This window comes from Xenopus tropicalis, chromosome 3 (assembly GCF_000004195.4).
Source record: "Xenopus tropicalis strain Nigerian chromosome 3, UCB_Xtro_10.0, whole genome shotgun sequence".
In the NCBI taxonomy this organism is placed as follows: Eukaryota; Metazoa; Chordata; class Amphibia; order Anura; family Pipidae; genus Xenopus; species Xenopus tropicalis.
The window spans coordinates 141,559,346-141,578,799 of record NC_030679.2 but is presented as its reverse complement, the minus strand read 5'-3'; the positions used below and the strand labels follow the sequence as shown (position 1 = coordinate 141,578,799).

The window sequence follows — 19,454 nt, the reverse complement described above, 5'->3', positions numbered from 1 at the left end:
GATCTTATCAGTTCTCCAGGGAGCATCAATTGTTAGTTGCTATTTCACTGAGGCTAACATGAGCCTCAAAACAATGTTACCAGTTTCAAAAGCAAACAGAGTTGTATCAATTTCTCTCCACTTCAAATTGCAACTGGAAAGTAGTAGGGAAAGTCCCTCATCGAATTAGTTACAAATGTAACTACCTTCACAGCAGACAGAGAAAGAAAATCTATTAATGCTTGCTAGAATAAACGGGAGTTTTGGAGTGCTTTTACTACAACACTCCTGTAATATTTGTAACGCTCCCTTTAATAAAGTAATAATATCTATACAAGTACTGTAGCATATATCAATTGTCCCATCATCCTATAAAGTATGGGATACGTGGGAGTTCAAGGGTGCTTTTACTACAGCACTTCCATAATGTTCCCAGCGCTCCCCTCTATAAAAAAGGGATATCTGTCCCAATGCCGTAGCCTGTATAATTCACCCCACCATAGAGCATATTGTCACCTCCCACGTCCCTGGAGTAAACCACCCTGCACCTAAAATTATACGACCATAATGCACCTTATCAATTATACCCCATTACTAGAGGAGCCCCCGCATCAACAGCCACCTCTCCCCAGAAACCACTGTGCCCGCCCGACGCGCGTTTCGCTCCCTTTCATGGAGCTTTCTCAAGGGCTGACGCGCCCCCTGGATGTGCCGGTTTTTAAATGCCTGGTACCCTCTGATTGGTCAGATCTTCCTGCATAGCTCCGCCCACATGACATCAGTTAAGATCTGTCACATATATGAGAAAAACCTATTTACAAAGTAACCAGAAGGGGACAGTGTTACAATGATAGAAGTTATATATATATATATACAAAAGGATTCATCTGGAAATGAAAAATTCTGATCCTATTGTTCTTATCCATATTTTTACCAATGGAAAGAATTATTTTATGATATTTGGATTCCTACTCATAAATAAATAAATATATAATTACGAGTATTGTGAAACATCTCATTTCTTTCAAAAAATATTACTCCAAAAATACATTGAGAGTTATACTCTTGTTTAGGCCATTGGGAGAAAGTGAATTCAGCAAAAATATCCATTCGCTTTCTTTACGGATTAGTGCTTTGTCTAAATTGCCACCTCGTAATCCCAAATTCATTTTAGTTAAGCCTGACACCTTTAGGCCCTTACTATTCCCATCATGGCCTTCCAAAAAATGTTTAGCAATGGAAGTCATCTTATTGTCCATAAGAGCATCAGTTTTCGACTGATTGATGTTTCGAACATGTTCAAGGAGTCGATCTTTGAGCATCCTGATAGTTTTTCCCACGTATCGTTTGTTACATGGACATGTGACTAGATAAATCATGCCCTCCGTGTGGCAGTTAAAATATTCCTTCAAGGCATGTTTATTATTAAACCTATCAGTAATCGACTGTAAATTAGATATATATTTACATGCCTTGCATCGTCCACAGGCATAAGTTCCACTAAGTTTTCTGCTACAGGAATGTGAGGATGGATGGAAATGACTGGACACCAATTTATCTCTCAAATTTGGTGATCTTCTACAGCAAGTTCCCGGAAAATTACCTACATATTTCCGCAGAACTGAATCAGTCTGCAGAATATGCCAGTGTTTTTTCAAGATTGATATAATAGCAGGCCATTGGTTGTTATAGGTACTGACAAACCGAATACAGTTGTCTGTTAGTTTATCTCGTTTCTGGCCTGTCATTAATAAACTATTACGCGTAAGCCCACAGGCACGATGATATGCATTTTTCACTATTCTCCGGCTGTATCCTCTCTCCTTCAATCTCTGCATTAGTATTTTGGCCTGTTTCACAAAATTACAATGATCTGAGCAGTTACGTTTTAATCTTAGGAATTCACCATAAGGAATAGCTTTTTTTGTTGCTGCCAAATGATGACTGTTGAAGTGTAAAATGGAATTGGTGGCTGTCGGTTTCCGGTAAAGATCTGTCGACAACACATTATCCTTTGTAATATAGATTGTAATATCTAAGAAGTCTATCTTCTCAGAACTGAATATATGAGTTAGTTTGATATTGAGAGGATTTGTATTAAGTTTCTCAAGAAATTCCTCTAACATTTTGACCGTACCTGTCCAAAGGAAGAATAGATCATCAATATAGCGAAACCATTCTACTACATACTTAGTATAGCTGGTCATTTCTTCACTGAAGACCCAGTTTGCCTCCCACCACCCTAAAAATAAGTTTGCATATGTGGGAGCGAAGGCAGCACCCATTGCTACACCTCTTTGTTGTAGATAAAATTTATTGTTGAATATGAAGAAATTGCGTGTTAGGCAAAATTGAGTTAAAGATGTTATGAAGTCAATATATTGGGGATCCCAGTCGCTCTCAGTCTCTAGAAAAAATCTTATTGCCATAAGACCAAATTTATGTGATATACAAGTGTATAGAGACTCTACGTCACACGATACTAGGATAGTCCCTGGTAATATTGTCATTTCATTTATCTTGGATAATAATCTGGTTTAGTTTGATACTTAATTGTGGAGGGTGCAGCTATTCTCTTCTCTTTATATAATACTTTAACATGAAAATGAGCCTGAGTCTCTAACTGCCACTGTTTGCAGAGGAGAATGTAGTAAAACAAATTGCCCGTCCTTATTGTGGGTCACGTGTCCTTCTCAGTGAATCTCCATGACTCTAGTTGCATTTACTTCAGTCTCCCACTTACATTTACCTACTTACCAATTATGCACTGGTAAGTGACAAATGATGTTGGACCTTTAAAAGAACTAATGATTGGTTTATTAGCACAACTCCAATATCCTTCTCATGTTCCTCCAGGTACAGATCAGGTTGGTGAGGGAGAGGAACGTAACTTCATCAGTCACATCAAATGTCGGAAAGCTTTGGATCTGAAGGTCGGCAGAGATTACCTGATCTGGGGTATCACCGGGGACCTTTGGAAACAGCCTGATGGGTAAGTGTGGCCGCTACTGAGTTAAAGAAGATTCAGTTCTAGAAGACTGATACCTTATAAATCTTATAAACTAGGTATCCAAGCCTATGGGTATTTTAATGATTAAACAAGGGGATACAGACCACTTGTCACATGAGCAGCTTTTATCCAATAAGGAGCCGGCTGCTACTGTACTGCTGAGAAGTATTATATTATAAGGCTCAAGCAACCAACATTTCACAGAAAAATCTGAAATATCTACCTACTTCCCACTCTGGGAAAAGCTGGGCTCCCCAACAAGAATAGAGCCTTTATGATTAAAGTTGGACTAGGGTGTGTGGGTCCCACCAAGGCTTCCACCCCAGAAGCTCTTAAGGGGCCCCCGCTACCTGCACATACCCCACTCCGCTTATGGAGGCACAGCAGGGGAGGGAGATCAGCGGGGGGAGCACAAGCAGGGATTGGGTCTGGGTCGTGGGGGCCCACAGAGGCTCCATTTATATCAAACAAAGTTTTTCTCTGCAAGGAACATTTTTTCCACTATCATCAGCGCCCAAACAATATTCACCTAATTCCCAGCAACAAGGCTCATTATCCACACAGGCCCAACAACTCACTTAACCTCTCTAAGACTGAATTGATTCTCTTTCCCCATCCAGCACCCACATTGTTCCCGAGGTATCTATCCCTGTCAAAAAATCTACCATCACCCCATCTTCCCAGGCCCGGTGCCTTGGGGTTATCCTCGATTCTGCCCTGTCCTTCACTCCTCATATCCAATCACTTATCCCATCATGTCACTTTCACCTAAGAAATATTTCCAAAATATGATCATTTATCACCCAAGATGCTGCCAAAATTTTTATTCACTCTCTTATAACATCTCGCCTGGACTATTGTAACTCCCTATTAATTGGCCTTCCCCTTCAGAGACTGTCCCCTCTCCAGTCCATAATGAATCCTGCTGCCAACCGCTCCTCCCCTGCCATGCTGCTCTGCCAATCCCTGCACTGGCTTCCCCTACCATCCAGGATACAATTCAAACTAATGACTCTCACATACAAAGCAGTCCATAACTCTGCCCCACCCTACATCTCTGAACTCATATCTAGGTACCATCCAACCCGCCTGTTACGCTCCCTACTGACCTGCTCCTTAGCTCCTTTCTCATTCCCTCCTCACACACTCGCATTTAAGACGTTCCATAATCGTACTGCCCGCCCTGGGAAGAACCATTTTCTCTACTTAAAATCAAAAGTTCCTCAAGTCTAAAAGGTGACTCTGGGTCTTTGTTTTTTTCTATGTGAAAATGTCTGTCTATAATGTCCTCTAATGTACTTGTAAAAAGGAATTCTGTCCCACTGCAAGTGATTTTTTACCCCCCAACCTTTATAATTGTTTTAATGGTTCCATTACTTTTACCAGTTTAGTTGCACATCTCTGAACTCTATCCAGTTTATTACTATCCATGTTATGGACTGAGGCCCAAAACTGCCCCCATACTCAAGCCTTACCAGGGATCTATAAAGGGAAAATTATGTTTTCATTCCTTGAGTTAATGCCTTTTTATGCAAAACAGCACTTTATATGCTTTAGTAGCCACTGACTGACACTGCCTACAGTTACACTGTCTGTTATCCCCTAAAATCCCCAAATCTTTCTCAGTATGGGCTGCATCAAGAGGAAGATAAAGACAGATTTTGTGCAAAAGGTAACCATTGTTTATTCTTCCACAGATATTCCTATATCATCGGCCAAGATACATGGATTGAGTGGTGGCCCAGTGAGAGGGACTGTCAGCGACGTGAGAACTATGATATCTGTGATATATTTGAAGATTTGTCTGACAACCTCTTGATTGCTGGCTGCCCCAACTGAAAACTTTGATTTTGACCCCTTTCAGATTTCCTCCAAGCATTTTATTTTGGATGTTCCATTTTATAAATTCCCTTTCAATGTTTTATATTCAGTACAAATAAACACTCTGTTCTTCTGATTTGGCTTCAACCACAGTATCAATAGTCTGAATAGCCCTATAAATGCTGTGTAGCACTCACTTAGGTGCTGGCAGTAGTAGCAGTGGGTCTGCGTCTGTCCCACTTAGTGACACCCCAAGTCCCCAGTAACCAAGCACACACTTATGGCATAGCAACAGGCACAACCTCACCTGATTGGTTAGAAAATATGAACAATAGAAGGAAAATTGGTATTTATCAGCTCTGCCTGTGATAACTATAACAATAATAGCCCCTCAACAATAACCTCTCAACCCCCAGGTACACCCAAGTCCCCCAATACATAGCCAGCTGGATAGAGTTTGTACCAATGGGCGACCCCTTCTTCAGAACTAGATGGGCAGCAAATGGCACAGCAGCCTAAATGAAAAACTACGGTAAATCCCACTATATTATAAACACTGAACTTGGGAACTGCCTTCTGCCTGTGGGTGTGAAGGAAACACAAGATGCACAAGACGTCCCTTGGTGAAGGTATAAAGAGTTCTTCCTCAGGATGTGGAAAAGCACTGCTGCCAGCCCTACTTACACTCCTTGTAGGTGAATGGGGTAACTGCGTGATCCCTGGACTCACCTCAGCAGCTCTGCTGGCTCCCTAGAACCGCACTCACAGGTGGTGGCTGAAGTAGCCAATCAGGTGATCTGCAGTCCATAGAAGCCCCACTGTCTCACAGATACAATAAGGGCTGAGTTTCAGGGTTTTCCTTTAAGGGGGTGTACTATGTCCGCCTCTTATTAACCATGCTGAAGTAACAGGCTTAAATGGAGCCTTCGCATTGGAAATAAATGGTATTTGGGCAGTAAATATGCTGTGTATATCACAGGAGTTTGGGTACATAAGCCATACCAGCAGCGGAGGGATCAGTTAATCAATAACAGTCTTGCAGCTAAACCCCTCTCCTTGTATAAGGATCCCTCACTGTGTAACCAAACAGGCCATTTGTCTCTGCATCATCTGATAATAACCGCCATTCCTGCACCGGTACAGCTGGGGTGTTTGCTACAGAAACCCTACTATAGTTTATATAAATACCCCGCTGTGTAGCCCCGGGGCAGCCATTCCTGCACTGGTACAGCTGGGGTGTTTGCTACAGAAACCCTACTATAGTTTATATAAATACCCCGCTGTGTAGCCCCAGGGGCAGCCATTCCTGCACTGGTACAGCTGGGGTGTTTGCTACAGAAACCCTACTATAGTTTATATAAATACCCCGCTGTGTAGCCCCGGGGGCAGCCATTCCTGCACTGGTACAGCTGGGGTGTTTGCTACAGAAACCCTACTATAGTTTATATAAATACCCCGCTGTGTAGCCCCGGGGGCAGCCATTCCTGCACTGGTACAGCTGGGGTGTTTGCTACAGAAACCCTACTATAGTTTATATAAATACCCCGCTGTGTAGCCCCGGGGGCAGCCATTCCTGCACTGGTACAGCTGGGGTGTTTGCTACAGAAACCCTACTATAGTTTATATAAATACCCCGCTGTGTAGCCCCGGGGGCAGCCATTCCTGCACCGGTACAGCTGGGGTGTTTGCTACAGAAACCCTACTATAGTTTATATAAATACCCCGCTGTGTAGCCCCGGGGGCAGCCATTCCTGCACTGGTACAGCTGGGGTGTTTGCTACAGAAACCCTACTATAGTTTATATAAATACCCTGCTGTGTAGCCCCGGGGGCAGCCATTCCTGCACCGGTACAGCTGGGGTGTTTGCTACAGAATCCCTACTATAGTTTATATAAATACCCCGCTGTGTAGCCCCGGGGGCAGCCATTCCTGCACTGGTACAGCTGGGGTGTTTGCTACAGAAACCCTACTATAGTTTATATAAATACCCCGCTGTGTAGCCCCGGGGGCAGCCATTCCTGCACCGGTACAGCTGGGGTGTTTGCTACAGAATCCCTACTATAGTTTATATAAATACCCCGCTGTGTAGCCCCGGGGGCAGCCATTCATGCACTGGTACAGCTGGGGTGTTTGCTACAGAATCCCTACTATAGTTTATATAAATACCCCGCTGTGTAGCCCCGGGGGCAGCCATTCCTGCACCGGTACAGCTGGGGTGTTTGCTACAGAATCCCTACTATAGTTTATATAAATACCCCGCTGTGTAGCCCCGGGGGCAGCCATTCATGCACTGGTACAGCTGGGGTGTTTGCTACAGAAACCCTACTATAGTTTATATAAATACCCCGCTGTGTAGCCCCGGGGGCAGCCATTCCTGCACTGGTACAGCTGGGGTGTTTGCTACAGAAACCCTACTATAGTTTATATAAATACCCCGCTGTGTAGCCCCGGGGGCAGCCATTCCTGCACTCGAACAGAAAATTGCAAGGATGCCATGCTGCGTAAGCCTTGCTTATTTATGATGGCAGCTACAAAATTTTCCATCACATCGTCCTGAAATATGTCTTTTTTTGCATATTTTTATCTTTTGAATGTGACCTTTCAGTGCGTTGGGCAAGGAAAATGCTGGATTGGAAGAAACACTAAGGCGACTGGGAGAAGGGGAAGCCAAATCGTTATGGCAGAACACGCTTTCCATACATGACAACAGCTATTAAACCTTTGCCCTGGTTTTCCTGCAAGGTTTAAGTTTTACCTAGAATTGAATTGAGAATGCCGCCGACTCGAACCCATAATCCCTGGCTTAGGAGGCCAGTGCTTGTATGTGAAAAACCTTCTGAATAATTCTTTAAGAAAAGAAAGGTGCGGTTTTTTATCATAATCTGATCAATCGGTATGTCGGGGTAGTGGCTGAAAAGGTGTATAAAATGTCGGTAGTGAGGGGGAGAGCATCTGGGAACAGCATCTGAAGTGAGCGGGGCAGCACATGAGGGCTGCAGACCAGAGGAAGCCATGATCAACTGGCTAGAGAAAAGGAACCAGACCACCATGTTCTTTGTTTGTTGGTACTGGCTACCTGTCGCTGGTGCTGCACCTCTCTATTTAACCACCCTAATCCCTAAGTACCCCCAGATGTAACCTTCGCTCTACACATGACCTCCTTCTCTTCTCCTCACTCATCATTCTCCTCCTCCTCACTCTTGCATCCAGGACCTTTCACACACTGCACCCATCCTCTGGAACTCTTCTCCCTGTCCCATTAGGCACTGCCAGACTCACCAAGCCTTTAAATGGTCTCTTAAAACTCACCTTTTCACTCAAGCCTATAACCTAAACCCTGAGAAATGAGATTACCCACTGAGCACCCCTAATCTTCCCTCAAACACTAACTCACTAGCTGGTTTTCACCTCTCACTCCACACTTACTGTCACTTTACACTCCTACATTAACTGTAACGCCAGGCTAGTTACTCTGACCTTATGTCTCAGCCCTCCCTTTTAGAATGTAAACTCTTGTGAGCAGGACCCTCCCCCTAGTGTCTCCGATCCTCATCCAAATGTAACTGTAACCCATTTTTGTGCATCGTTTATATGTACACGTTAACTGTTTTTTGTACCCCTTTATTTTGTAAAGCGCTGCGTAAACCGATGGAAGAACAGATATATAAACTGATATATAAATAATATTAATAATAATAAGGGCAGAAAATGCAAAATATAAAATTGTGACAAAAGGCTCCTTTTACCTTCCTTTCCTTGGTGCTGATTCTGCTAGTTGGCCTCTTCTGTGGTGGCCTCTTCACCACTTCCAATGATGCTTGCTAAATCCATAGACAGTTCACTTTTATATACTTTCTAAACTCCATCCCCTGGAACAGTGATCCCCAACCAGTGGCTCGGGGGCAACATGTTGCTTCCCAACCCTTTGGATGTTGCTCTCAGTGCCCCCAAACCAGGGAGTTATTTTTGAATTCCTGACTTGGGGGCAAGTTTTGGTTGAATAAAAACAAGATTTCCTACCAAATAAAGCCCCTGTAAGCTGATAGGGTGCATAGAGGCCCCTAATAGCCAATCACAGCCCTTATTTGGCTCCTCCATGAATTTTTACGGTGCTTGCATTGCTCTCCAAGTCTTTTTACATTTGACTTTGGCTTACAAGTAAGAAAGGTTGGGGATCCATGCCCTGGAGCATTATAACTTTACTTAAACTCTTTTGTAATTACTAGCCCCCTCTATTGGCTAACTGTTGCCTAAGCTTACACTATGCCCCATCTTAAGGCCATAGAAAGAAATTACTCCAAAAACTAGGCTAGTAAAACTCTTTCACCCCTTAAAAACATTATCATTTTAAAAGGACTATTTCTTCTTCATTTTAAACAGCACGTCTACTTTAAAAAAAAAGTTGCATCTGGTATGGGGTATGGGGTCTCTTATCTGGAAACCCTTTATTTTTTTCCTTTCTTGCTAAGGTGTCCCCTGCAATCCCAGTGTTGCCTGTGTGCTTCTCTTGTAGTAACACAGTAGATTGGTTAAAACCATTACTAGTAGTATATTATGGGTGGAGCAGGACTTCAGGGTACTAATGGAACTTTGCAGTCATTTCCTTCTTTTGACAAGTTTATTATATTGACCAGGGTTGGACTTGGGGGGTCCTGCCCTAGGGGCCCCATGTCCCCCAAGCATGCCTGCTTTATTCTTACCTTGGGTGCATTGGGGAAGGAGATATTCAGCCAGGGCGAGCACCAGTATGGATCAGTTCTAGGCTTGTAGGTCCCACCAGGGCTGGGGGCCCACCGGCTTTTTTACCTTCCCAAAATTTGAGCCTCCAAAGGGAATAAAGTTAGACAACTACCACTTTATCCTAAATATTAATACGGAGTGGCTCAGTTATATGGTAACAGGAGGGGGAATCAATATGAGTAACGGTATATATATAATCCCCAGGCTCTTTCAAAATTAAATACAAATGAAGTAATAATGAGCTCACCCCATAAATTATGTGGTCCGGGTACTACCACTTTATATCCACGTTATATATACAGCTGACTTAATAGAATGGAACAAGTTGACATTCCCCTTTGCATTACACAGTTTTGTGTATATTCCTAACTCCACTTACACTTCAGCCCCCTCCACCCCTTCCACAAAAAAGCTGAACTTTTGCAATGCTTGTTTTGCTGCTGTTTCACAAGTGCTCTGTACATGAGGAATTGTCCTTGTGTATTTAGATTTAATAAAAGATAATCTATGGGCTCACAATATAACCCCTGGTGATAGCAATTGAAAATTCCCCAGATAATAGGAGTCACGTATGAGGAAAGGGAGTATAACATTTCTATCTTTGCAGGCAATATTCTATTAAAGGAACAGTATTATCAAAAAATGAAACGTGTATAAATGTAATTACAATATAATGTACTGTGCTGCCCTGCACCGGTACAGCTGGGGTGTTTGCTACAGAAACCCTACTATAGTTTATATAAATACCCCGCTGTGTAGCCCCGGGGGCAGCCATTCCTGCACTGGTACAGCTGGGGTGTTTGCTACAGAAACCCTACTATAGTTTATATAAATACCCCGCTGTGTAGCCCCGGGGGCAGCCATTCCTGCACCGGTACAGCTGGGGTGTTTGCTACAGAAACCCTACTATAGTTTATATAAATACCCCGCTGTGTAGCCCCGGGGGCAGCCATTCCTGCACTGGTACAGCTGGGGTGTTTGCTACAGAAACCCTACTATAGTTTATATAAATACCCCGCTGTGTAGCCCCGGGGGCAGCCGTTCCTGCACTGGTACAGCTGGGGTGTTTGCTACAGAAACCCTACTATAGTTTATATAAATACCCCGTGTGTAGCCCCGGGGGCAGCCATTCCTGCACTGGTACAGCTGGGGTGTTTGCTACAGAAACCCTACTATAGTTTATATAAATACCCCGCTGTGTAGCCCCAGGGGCAGCCATTCCTGCACTGGTACAGCTGGGGTGTTTGCTACAGAAACCCTACTATAGTTTATATAAATACCCCGCTGTGTAGCCCCGGGGGCAGCCATTCCTGCACCGGTACAGCTGGGGTGTTTGCTACAGAAACCCTACTATAGTTTATATAAATACCCCGCTGTGTAGCCCCGGGGGCAGCCGTTCCTGCACCGGTACAGCTGGGGTGTTTGCTACAGAAACCCTACTATAGTTTATATAAATACCCCGCTGTGTAGCCCCGGGGGCAGCCATTCCTGCACCGGTACAGCTGGGGTGTTTGCTACAGAAACCCTACTATAGTTTATATAAATACCCCGCTGTGTAGCCCCGGGGGCAGCCATTCCTGCACTGGTACAGCTGGGGTGTTTGCTACAGAAACCCTACTATAGTTTATATAAATACCCCGCTGTGTAGCCCCGGGGGCAGCCGTTCCTGCACTGGTACAGCTGGGGTGTTTGCTACAGAAACCCTAGTATAGTTTATATAAATACCCCGCTGTGTAGCCCCGGGGGCAGCCGTTCCTGCACTGGTACAGCTGGGGTGTTTGCTACAGAAACCCTAGTATAGTTTATATAAATACCCCGCTGTGTAGCCCCGGGGGCAGTCATTCCTGCACTGGTACAGCTGGGGTGTTTGCTACAGAAACCCTACTATAGTTTATATAAATACCCCGCTGTGTAGCCCCGGGGGCAGCCATTCCTGCACTGGTACAGCTGGGGTGTTTGCTACAGAAACCCTACTATAGTTTATATAAATACCCCGTGTGTAGCCCCGGGGGCAGCCATTCCTGCACTGGTACAGCTGGGGTGTTTGCTACAGAAACCCTACTATAGTTTATATAAATACCCCGCTGTGTAGCCCCAGGGGCAGCCATTCCTGCACTGGTACAGCTGGGGTGTTTGCTACAGAAACCCTACTATAGTTTATATAAATACCCCGCTGTGTAGCCCCGGGGGCAGCCGTTCCTGCACTGGTACAGCTGGGGTGTTTGCTACAGAAACCCTAGTATAGTTTATATAAATACCCCGCTGTGTAGCCCCGGGGGCAGCCATTCCTGCACTGGTACAGCTGGGGTGTTTGCTACAGAAACCCTACTATAGTTTATATAAATACCCCGCTGTGTAGCCCCGGGGGCAGCCATTCCTGCACTGGTACAGCTGGGGTGTTTGCTACAGAAACCCTACTATAGTTTATATAAATACCCCGCTGTGTAGCCCCGGGGGCAGCGATTCCTACACCGGTACAGCTGGGGTGTTTGCTACAGAAACCCTACTATAGTTTATATAAATACCCCGCTGTGTAGCCCCGGGGGCAGCCATTCCTGCACTGGTACAGCTGGGGTGTTTGCTACAGAAACCCTACTATAGTTTATATAAATACCCCGCTGTGTAGCCCGGGGGCAGCCATTCCTGCACTGGTACAGCTGGGGTGTTTGCTACAGAAACCCTACTATAGTTTATATAAATACCCCGCTGTGTAGCCCCGGGGGCAGCCATTCCTGCACCGGTACAGCTGGGGTGTTTGCTACAGAAACCCTACTATAGTTTATATAAATACCCCGCTGTGTAGCCCCGGGGGCAGCCATTCCTGCACTGGTACAGCTGGGGTGTTTGCTACAGAAACCCTACTATAGTTTATATAAATACCCCGCTGTGGAGCCCCGGGGGCAGCCATTCCTGCACTGGTACAGCTGGGGTGTTTGCTACAGAAACCCTACTATAGTTTATATAAATACCCCGCTGTGTAGCCCGGGGGCAGCCATTCCTGCACCGGTACAGCTGGGGTGTTTGCTTTAGAAACCCTGCTATAGTTTATATAAACAAAACTGCTGTGTAGGTAAAAAAGGTATTTGAAAAATGAAAATAAAGAATATATTAAAAAAGCTGCCGTGACTTGGGGTTGCTGCGGCCACAACGCAGAGTACTAACCACTATATGATCACGGCAAGCCGTACGCTTGGGGCTGCCAGCTCTTGTGCAGGTTTTTTGTATTTTTCTCTCAGCACGGTTGATGTTTGCATTAATTGATGGCTGGTATTCCGGCCCTGGCAGTATAATACTGGCACTGATACACAACATTGGCTTTGTTTCCTAGCCAGGCACTCATAAGCGTGCCACTGTAACTAACTAGAAATGAACAAAACAGTGATAAAAGTAAAAAAAAAACAAAAAAACAAAAAAGAAATATAAAGATACTAGAGAAAGAGTCACAAGGATACTACAGATGCCAGCTTACAAAAATGATTTAATTTCAGCTAGTGAGTCAGTTTTATAGTGAGAAAGGCAGTGGGTGCTGACATCCCAGGCACATTATATGCAGTGAGAGGCAGTGGGTACTGACATCCCAGGCACATTATCAGTGAGAGGCAGTGGGTACTGACATCCCAGGCACATTATATACAGTGAGAGGCCGCGGGTACTGACATTCCAGGCACATTATATACAGTGAGAGGCAGTGGGTACTGACATCCCAGGCACATTATATACAGTGAGAGGCAGTGGGTACTGACATCACAGGCACATTATATGCAGTGAGAAGCAGTGGGTACTGACACCCCAGGTACATTATATACAGTGAGAGGCAGTGGGTACTGATGGCAGGTATTCCGGCCCTGGCATTATAACACTGGCACCGATACACAACATTGGCTTTGTTTCCTAGCCAGGAATTTAGAAGCGTGCCCCTGTAACTAACTAGAAATGAACAAAACAGTGATAAAAATAAAAAAAACAAACAAAAAGAAATATAAAGAGACTAGAGAAAGGGTCAAAAGGATATTACAGATGCCAGCTTACAAACATGATTTAGTTTCAGCTAGTGAGTCAGCTTTTAGAGCATATATAATATGGTACCTGTGAGAGTGGGATGAAATCTGCAGCAAATATACAGAGCTAGTGAGGCTCTGAGGAAGGGTTACCAGATTTATTTTTCCAAACTAAACTAAGTCATACCTGCCAACATTTGAAAAATAAAAAGACGGACAAAAAGATTTGGCGGCACATTTTTTGCCCACGCCCACTTTCGTGGACATGCCCCAATTACCACACCCCATCCTTTTTTTCCCCCAAAAATACTCCTTTTATATAGTTGAAATGGCGGGATCAGACGCAAAATGTTCTATACCCTCATACTGTACTACCTAAGGAAAACAATATAGCAACTCCTACATATAAAATATAAATACAGAGAAGGCAGTCAGTTATAAGTGAGTTATGAACTATGTACCAGTTTTGCCCCCCCATACACAGTGCCCCCAATGGCCCAATAGAGAGTACCCCCCATACACAGTGCCCCCATTGACAGTACCCCGATACACAATGCCCCCCATAGAAAGTGCCCCCAATTGCCCCCATACATAGTACCCCCCATACACAGTGCCCCCAATTGCCCCCATAGACAGTAGCCCCCATAGACAGTACCATCCCATAGAAATGCCCCCAATTGCCCCCATATACAGTACCCCACATACACGGTGCCCCCAACTGCCCCCATAGACAGTACCCCCCCACAGAAAGTGCCCCCAAAGACAGTACATCCCATACACAGTGCCCCCAATTGAGACAGTGCCCACATACACAGTGCCCCCAATTGAGACAGTGCCCTCTCCATACACTGTGTTTACTTATTCTTCAGCTGCTCTCCTGCGTATGCGGCTCCTTTCGTGGCAGTGACAGGCCCTTTTATAAGGTTGCATGGGTACATGTGACGTCAATACGCACGGGGCGCAACCTTATAAAAGGGCCTGTCACTGCTGCACAAGGAGCCCCATACGCTGAAGAAGAAGGAGCGCCAGCGCATCGCGCTGTCCCGGATACCTCAATGAATGTTCCGCATTTCGGTAATCTATTAAGGAAATGCGGGACATTCGTGGAGCTATCTGGGACAGCAGGATGGGCTATCAAAACTGGGACTGTCCCGCGGAAAGCGGGGGGGTATGACTAAGTCAGTTCTAAAACCAGCCCAAATCTAGCCAAAAGCCACTTTGAAAGCAACCCAAAAATAGCCCAATACGTGCAATGAAAAAAAATTCTAAAAAAATAAAACTATATATGGGAAAATCTGCCTTTTAAAGGATATAGTCACTACCCAGTTACTGGGATGGCTGATAATTCCCTGCCCTCTGTGCCCAGTCCAGCTGGGAAGTCACTACAGAATGTTGCATTAACCCCAGACATGATATACATATGGGTGCGTTAAACTACAACTCTCAGCAGCCCCAAGATATCCTGAGAGTTATAGCTTAAGGACCAACTGCAGAGCTGCCCCCACATCCCAGTAGAAAGTAACAGTACAATCACATTCCCTATAGAGCAGGGGGTAGAACTGCCCCACATCCCAGTAGAAAGTAACAGTACAATCACATACCCTATAGAGCAGGGAGCAGGGGGTAGAACTGCCCCACATCCCAGTAGAAAGTAACAGTACAATCACATACCCTATAGAGCAGGGGGTAGAACTGCCCCACATCCCAGTAGAAAGTAACAGTACAATCACATACCCTATAGAGCAGGGAGCAGGGGGTAGAACTGCCCCACATCCCAGTAGAAAGTAACAGTACAATCACATACCCTATAGAGCAGGGGGTAGAACTGCCCCACATCCCAGTAGAAAGTAACAGTACAATCACATACCCTATAGAGCAGGGAGCAGGGGGTAGAACTGCCCCACATCCCAGTAGAAAGTAACAGTACAATCACATACCCTATAGAGCAGGGGGTAGAACTGCCCCACATCCCAGTAGAAAGTAACAGTACAATCACATACCCTATAGAGCAGGGAGCAGGGGGTAGAACTGCCCCACATCCCAGTAGAAAGTAACAGTACAATCACATACCCTATAGAGCAGGGAGCAGGGGGTAGAACTGCCCCACATCCCAGTAGAAAGTAACAGTACAATCACATACCCTATAGAGCAGGGAGCAGGGGGTAGAACTGCCCCACATCCCAGTAGAAAGTAACAGTACAATCACATACCCTATAGAGCAGGGGGTAGAACTGCCCCACATCCCAGTAGAAAGTAACAGTACAATCACATACCCTATAGAGCAGGGAGCAGGGGGTAGAACTGCCCCACATCCCAGTAGAAAGTAACAGTACAATCACATACCCTATAGAGCAGGGAGCAGGGGGTAGAACTGCCCCACATCCCAGTAGAAAGTAACAGTACAATCACATACCCTATAGAGCAGGGGGTAGAACATACAGGTTGCATACCGCCCAACTGTCCCGCTTTCCGCGGGACAGTCCCGGTTTTGGTAGCGCGTCCTGCTGTCCCGGATAGTTCCATGAATGTCCCGCATTTCCGTAATGCGGGACATTCATGGAACTATCTCTGACAGCGGGATGCGCTGGCTGTAGTCAGGCGTTCGGTTCCTCTTCTTCAGCGTCTCCTCTATATGCGGCACCTGTGTATGGGGGGGCTACTCTGTATGGGGGGCACCTGTGTATGGGGGGGGCTACTCTGTATGGGGGGCACCTGTGTATGGGGGGCTACTCTGTATGGGGGGCACCTGTGTATGGGGGGGCTACTCTGTATGGGGGGCACCTGTGTATGGGGGGGGCTACTCTGTATGGGGGGCACCTGTGTATGGGGGGCTACTCTGTATGAGGGGCACCTGTGTATGGGGGGGCTACTCTGTATGGGGGGCACCTGTGTATGCGGGGCTACTCTGTATGAGGGGCACCTGTGTATGGGGGGCTACTCTGTATGAGGGGCACCTGTGTATGGGGGGGGCTACTCTGTATGGGGGGCACCTGTGTATGGGGGGCTACTCTGTATGGGGGGCACCTGTGTATGGGGGGCTACTCTGTATGGGGGGGCTACTCTGTATGGGGGGCACCTGTGTATGGGGGGCTACTCTGTATGAGGGGCACCTGTGTATGGGGGGGGCTACTCTGTATGGGGGGTACCTGTGTATGGGGGGCTACTCTGCATGGGGGGCACCTGTGTATGGGGGGCTACTCTGTATGGGGGGGCTACTCTGTATGGGGGGCACCTGTGTATGGGGGGCTACTCTGTATGGGGGGCACCTGTGTATGGGGGGGCTACTCTGTATGGGGGGCACCTGTGTATGGGGGGCTACTCTGTATGGGGGGCACCTGTGTATGGGGGGCTACTCTGTATGGGGGGCACCTGTGTATGGGGGGGCAAAACTGGTACATAGTTATAACCCACTTATAACTGACTGCCTTCTCTCTATATTTGTATTTTATATGTAGGAGTAGCTATATTGTTTTCCTTAGGTAGTACAGTATGAGGGTATAGCACATTTGCGTCTGATCCCGCCATTTCATGTGGTAATTGGGGCGTGGCCACAAAAGTGGGCGTGGTAAAAAAAATCTTTTTCTCCCTCTTTTCATTTTTCAAATGTTGGGAGGTATGAGGTTGAGCCTGGAAGAGTAAAATAAAATACAAAATGGAGGCTCTGTCTATACTGTCCAATTGCATGCTGGGTATTGTAGTTTTATATTAATCCTAGCTGTAGGCTAATTGTTAGATACAAACTACATTACCCAGCATGCAGTGGAACAGGCACACTAGGAGAAAAAAAAACTTTGGCTAGTTTCCAAACTACAAACCCACCAAGGCTCCAAAAACTAGCAGCCCAATTTGGCGGGAAAACCACCAACCTGGCAACCCTGTTCTGAGGTAAAGTTTGCAGCCTGCAAAACCTTCATATCAGTCTTCATTTCTGCAGTGTCTTCCTCTCCCCAGCCCTGCCTGCATCTGTGGCTTGATTGGTCAGTTTCACTGTCTGTCAGGAGAGCTGCACTCTGATTGTAGAAGCCACAAGAAGAAAGATCCAATCAGAGTGCAGCTGATTGCCAGAGCTTGCAGGAATGCATGAACCTACACAGATGTAAAGGTAACAGCGCAGAGAGAGTCAAGTACAGAGTGAGGTTTATTTTCTAATGTGCCAAGCAGGTTTGGGGAGGCTGAGCCTACCTTAGCCTTATTATCCGCCTGTGCCCATAAGGCTTCACACTATATATCCTCCCCCTCCACATGCTGGAGACAATATGGAGAGGAAGGCACAATACACCACATATTGTGGAGCTGCCCTGTCATAAGAGACTATTGGACAGCAGTGTTATCTCTTTTACAACCATTACAGTTAGGCCCATTAACATTCTTACTGGGTCTCCCATCTCTAAAGCTCAAAAATCACATCCAGAAATTAGCGCAATACTCACCGCAGCTAAACGACTACTTGCTGGGATACACCCTTTGTATTGGATATATCCCCTCCGTTCAACAGCGACATCACATTTTCCTAAAACAAAAAGCAGCTTTCACCCAGCAGCCATTTTCCCTCTCACACATTTTCAGTGACATTTACACAATATCAGGCTAATTCATCGTTTGGCCCAACGACGGGCATAGGTGGAGCCGGTGCGGCCCCTGATCTGACAGAAAATCTAACCTGCCCAATCGAGATCTGGACAATTGAAGCCAAATGTCAGTCGGATAGGCCCGTCATTGGTGCCCATACACAGGCAGATAAGCTGCCAAATCAGTCTAAAGGATCCAAATCAGCAGCTAAAATCTGCCCGTGTATGGCCTCCTTTACTATTAACCTCTGAGCAACAGGAGTGGCAGGTATTTAAACATTTCAAAGAGGCTGATCACTGATTATTAGTTTTTTGTGAGGGGTTTTACGTGTCTTGTACTTTTAAGAAGGGCAGGGGAAATGGGGGAGGGGTGAGGTAGAGAAAGGGAGGGGCAATATGAAATGGATCATTTTAGCAAAGATGTGCTAGTTTTGTGTAAAAAGACATATGTGCATTTATGATCATAAAGTCAAATATATCAGATATGCAGAACAAGCTCTGTTGCTGGGAGGGCCACACATCATTGCAAGATGGCTGAATACATACAGATACTGTTGTGCAAACAAATGGGCACAACTGACATTTTCTAACCAATCTGATTACAGAAATAATTGAGATCCATGGCACGGTTATAACACAGACAATTGTGCAGTTGCCTCTCTCAGATGTAGCTAGGGCACACAGTTTATATCACACACCACCTAGTGCAAAAGAGGTGCTTCTGTGCATACAGAGAGTATTAGTTCAGTCTGACCAATCTGTATTTGCCCACTGCAAGCAAATTTAGGCATACACAATATTTTCCATAGACTGCAAACACTGCCAGGGTGTTCCACCTGTCTATATGAGCCAGCTTCTGTGATTATAGATGTTGCTGCAACAGGACCAGTTCCAAAGTGCTTGGCTTGAAGGTTGTAGAAGGCAAACAATGGAAGAAAATAAAGTAGTTGTGCAAATACAGAGATCTTTCCCGTAAAAGGATTTCCTGCACTCCTGTGCCCTTATAGAGAATCCTAAATTGTAAATAGAATGAGGGTTTGCACACAAGAAATACAAGCACAGTGGTAGTATTAAAAAGTATAGTCCTTTATATAATATACAAAAGAATTTTTAACAACAATCAATTTTTATTCTATTTAAAATTACTGGTTTTGGTGCCCTATATGGGGGTACTGTTTTTGGGTTTTTTTTGCACCAAATACTTAAATTGCTGGGGTTTTTGCATGCTAAGTGAGTGCCCTCCATGTATGTATATTCCCTTATAGAGGATCCCCCAAGCAATACTGTAGATCAGTGCTGTCCAACTGGTGCCCCCCCCCACCTGTCTGGCTGCTGTAA

General features: G+C 45.4%; 1 protein-coding gene across 2 annotated transcripts in view; it reads left to right on the top strand.

The window, feature by feature from the left end:
* Positions 1-4,957, top strand: part of LOC100497762 (complement C3) — an 85,790-nt gene extending 80,833 nt beyond the window's left edge. For both annotated transcript variants that reach the window (XM_031899474.1, XM_031899475.1), the window contains 2 exons: positions 2,836-2,971; positions 4,687-4,957. In XM_031899474.1, the coding sequence (XP_031755334.1) occupies positions 2,836-2,971; positions 4,687-4,828 (278 nt within the window). In that variant the 3' untranslated portion in view covers positions 4,829-4,957. The remainder of the gene's footprint in view (positions 1-2,835; positions 2,972-4,686) is intronic.
* The last annotated feature ends 14,497 nt before the right edge of the window (positions 4,958-19,454 follow it).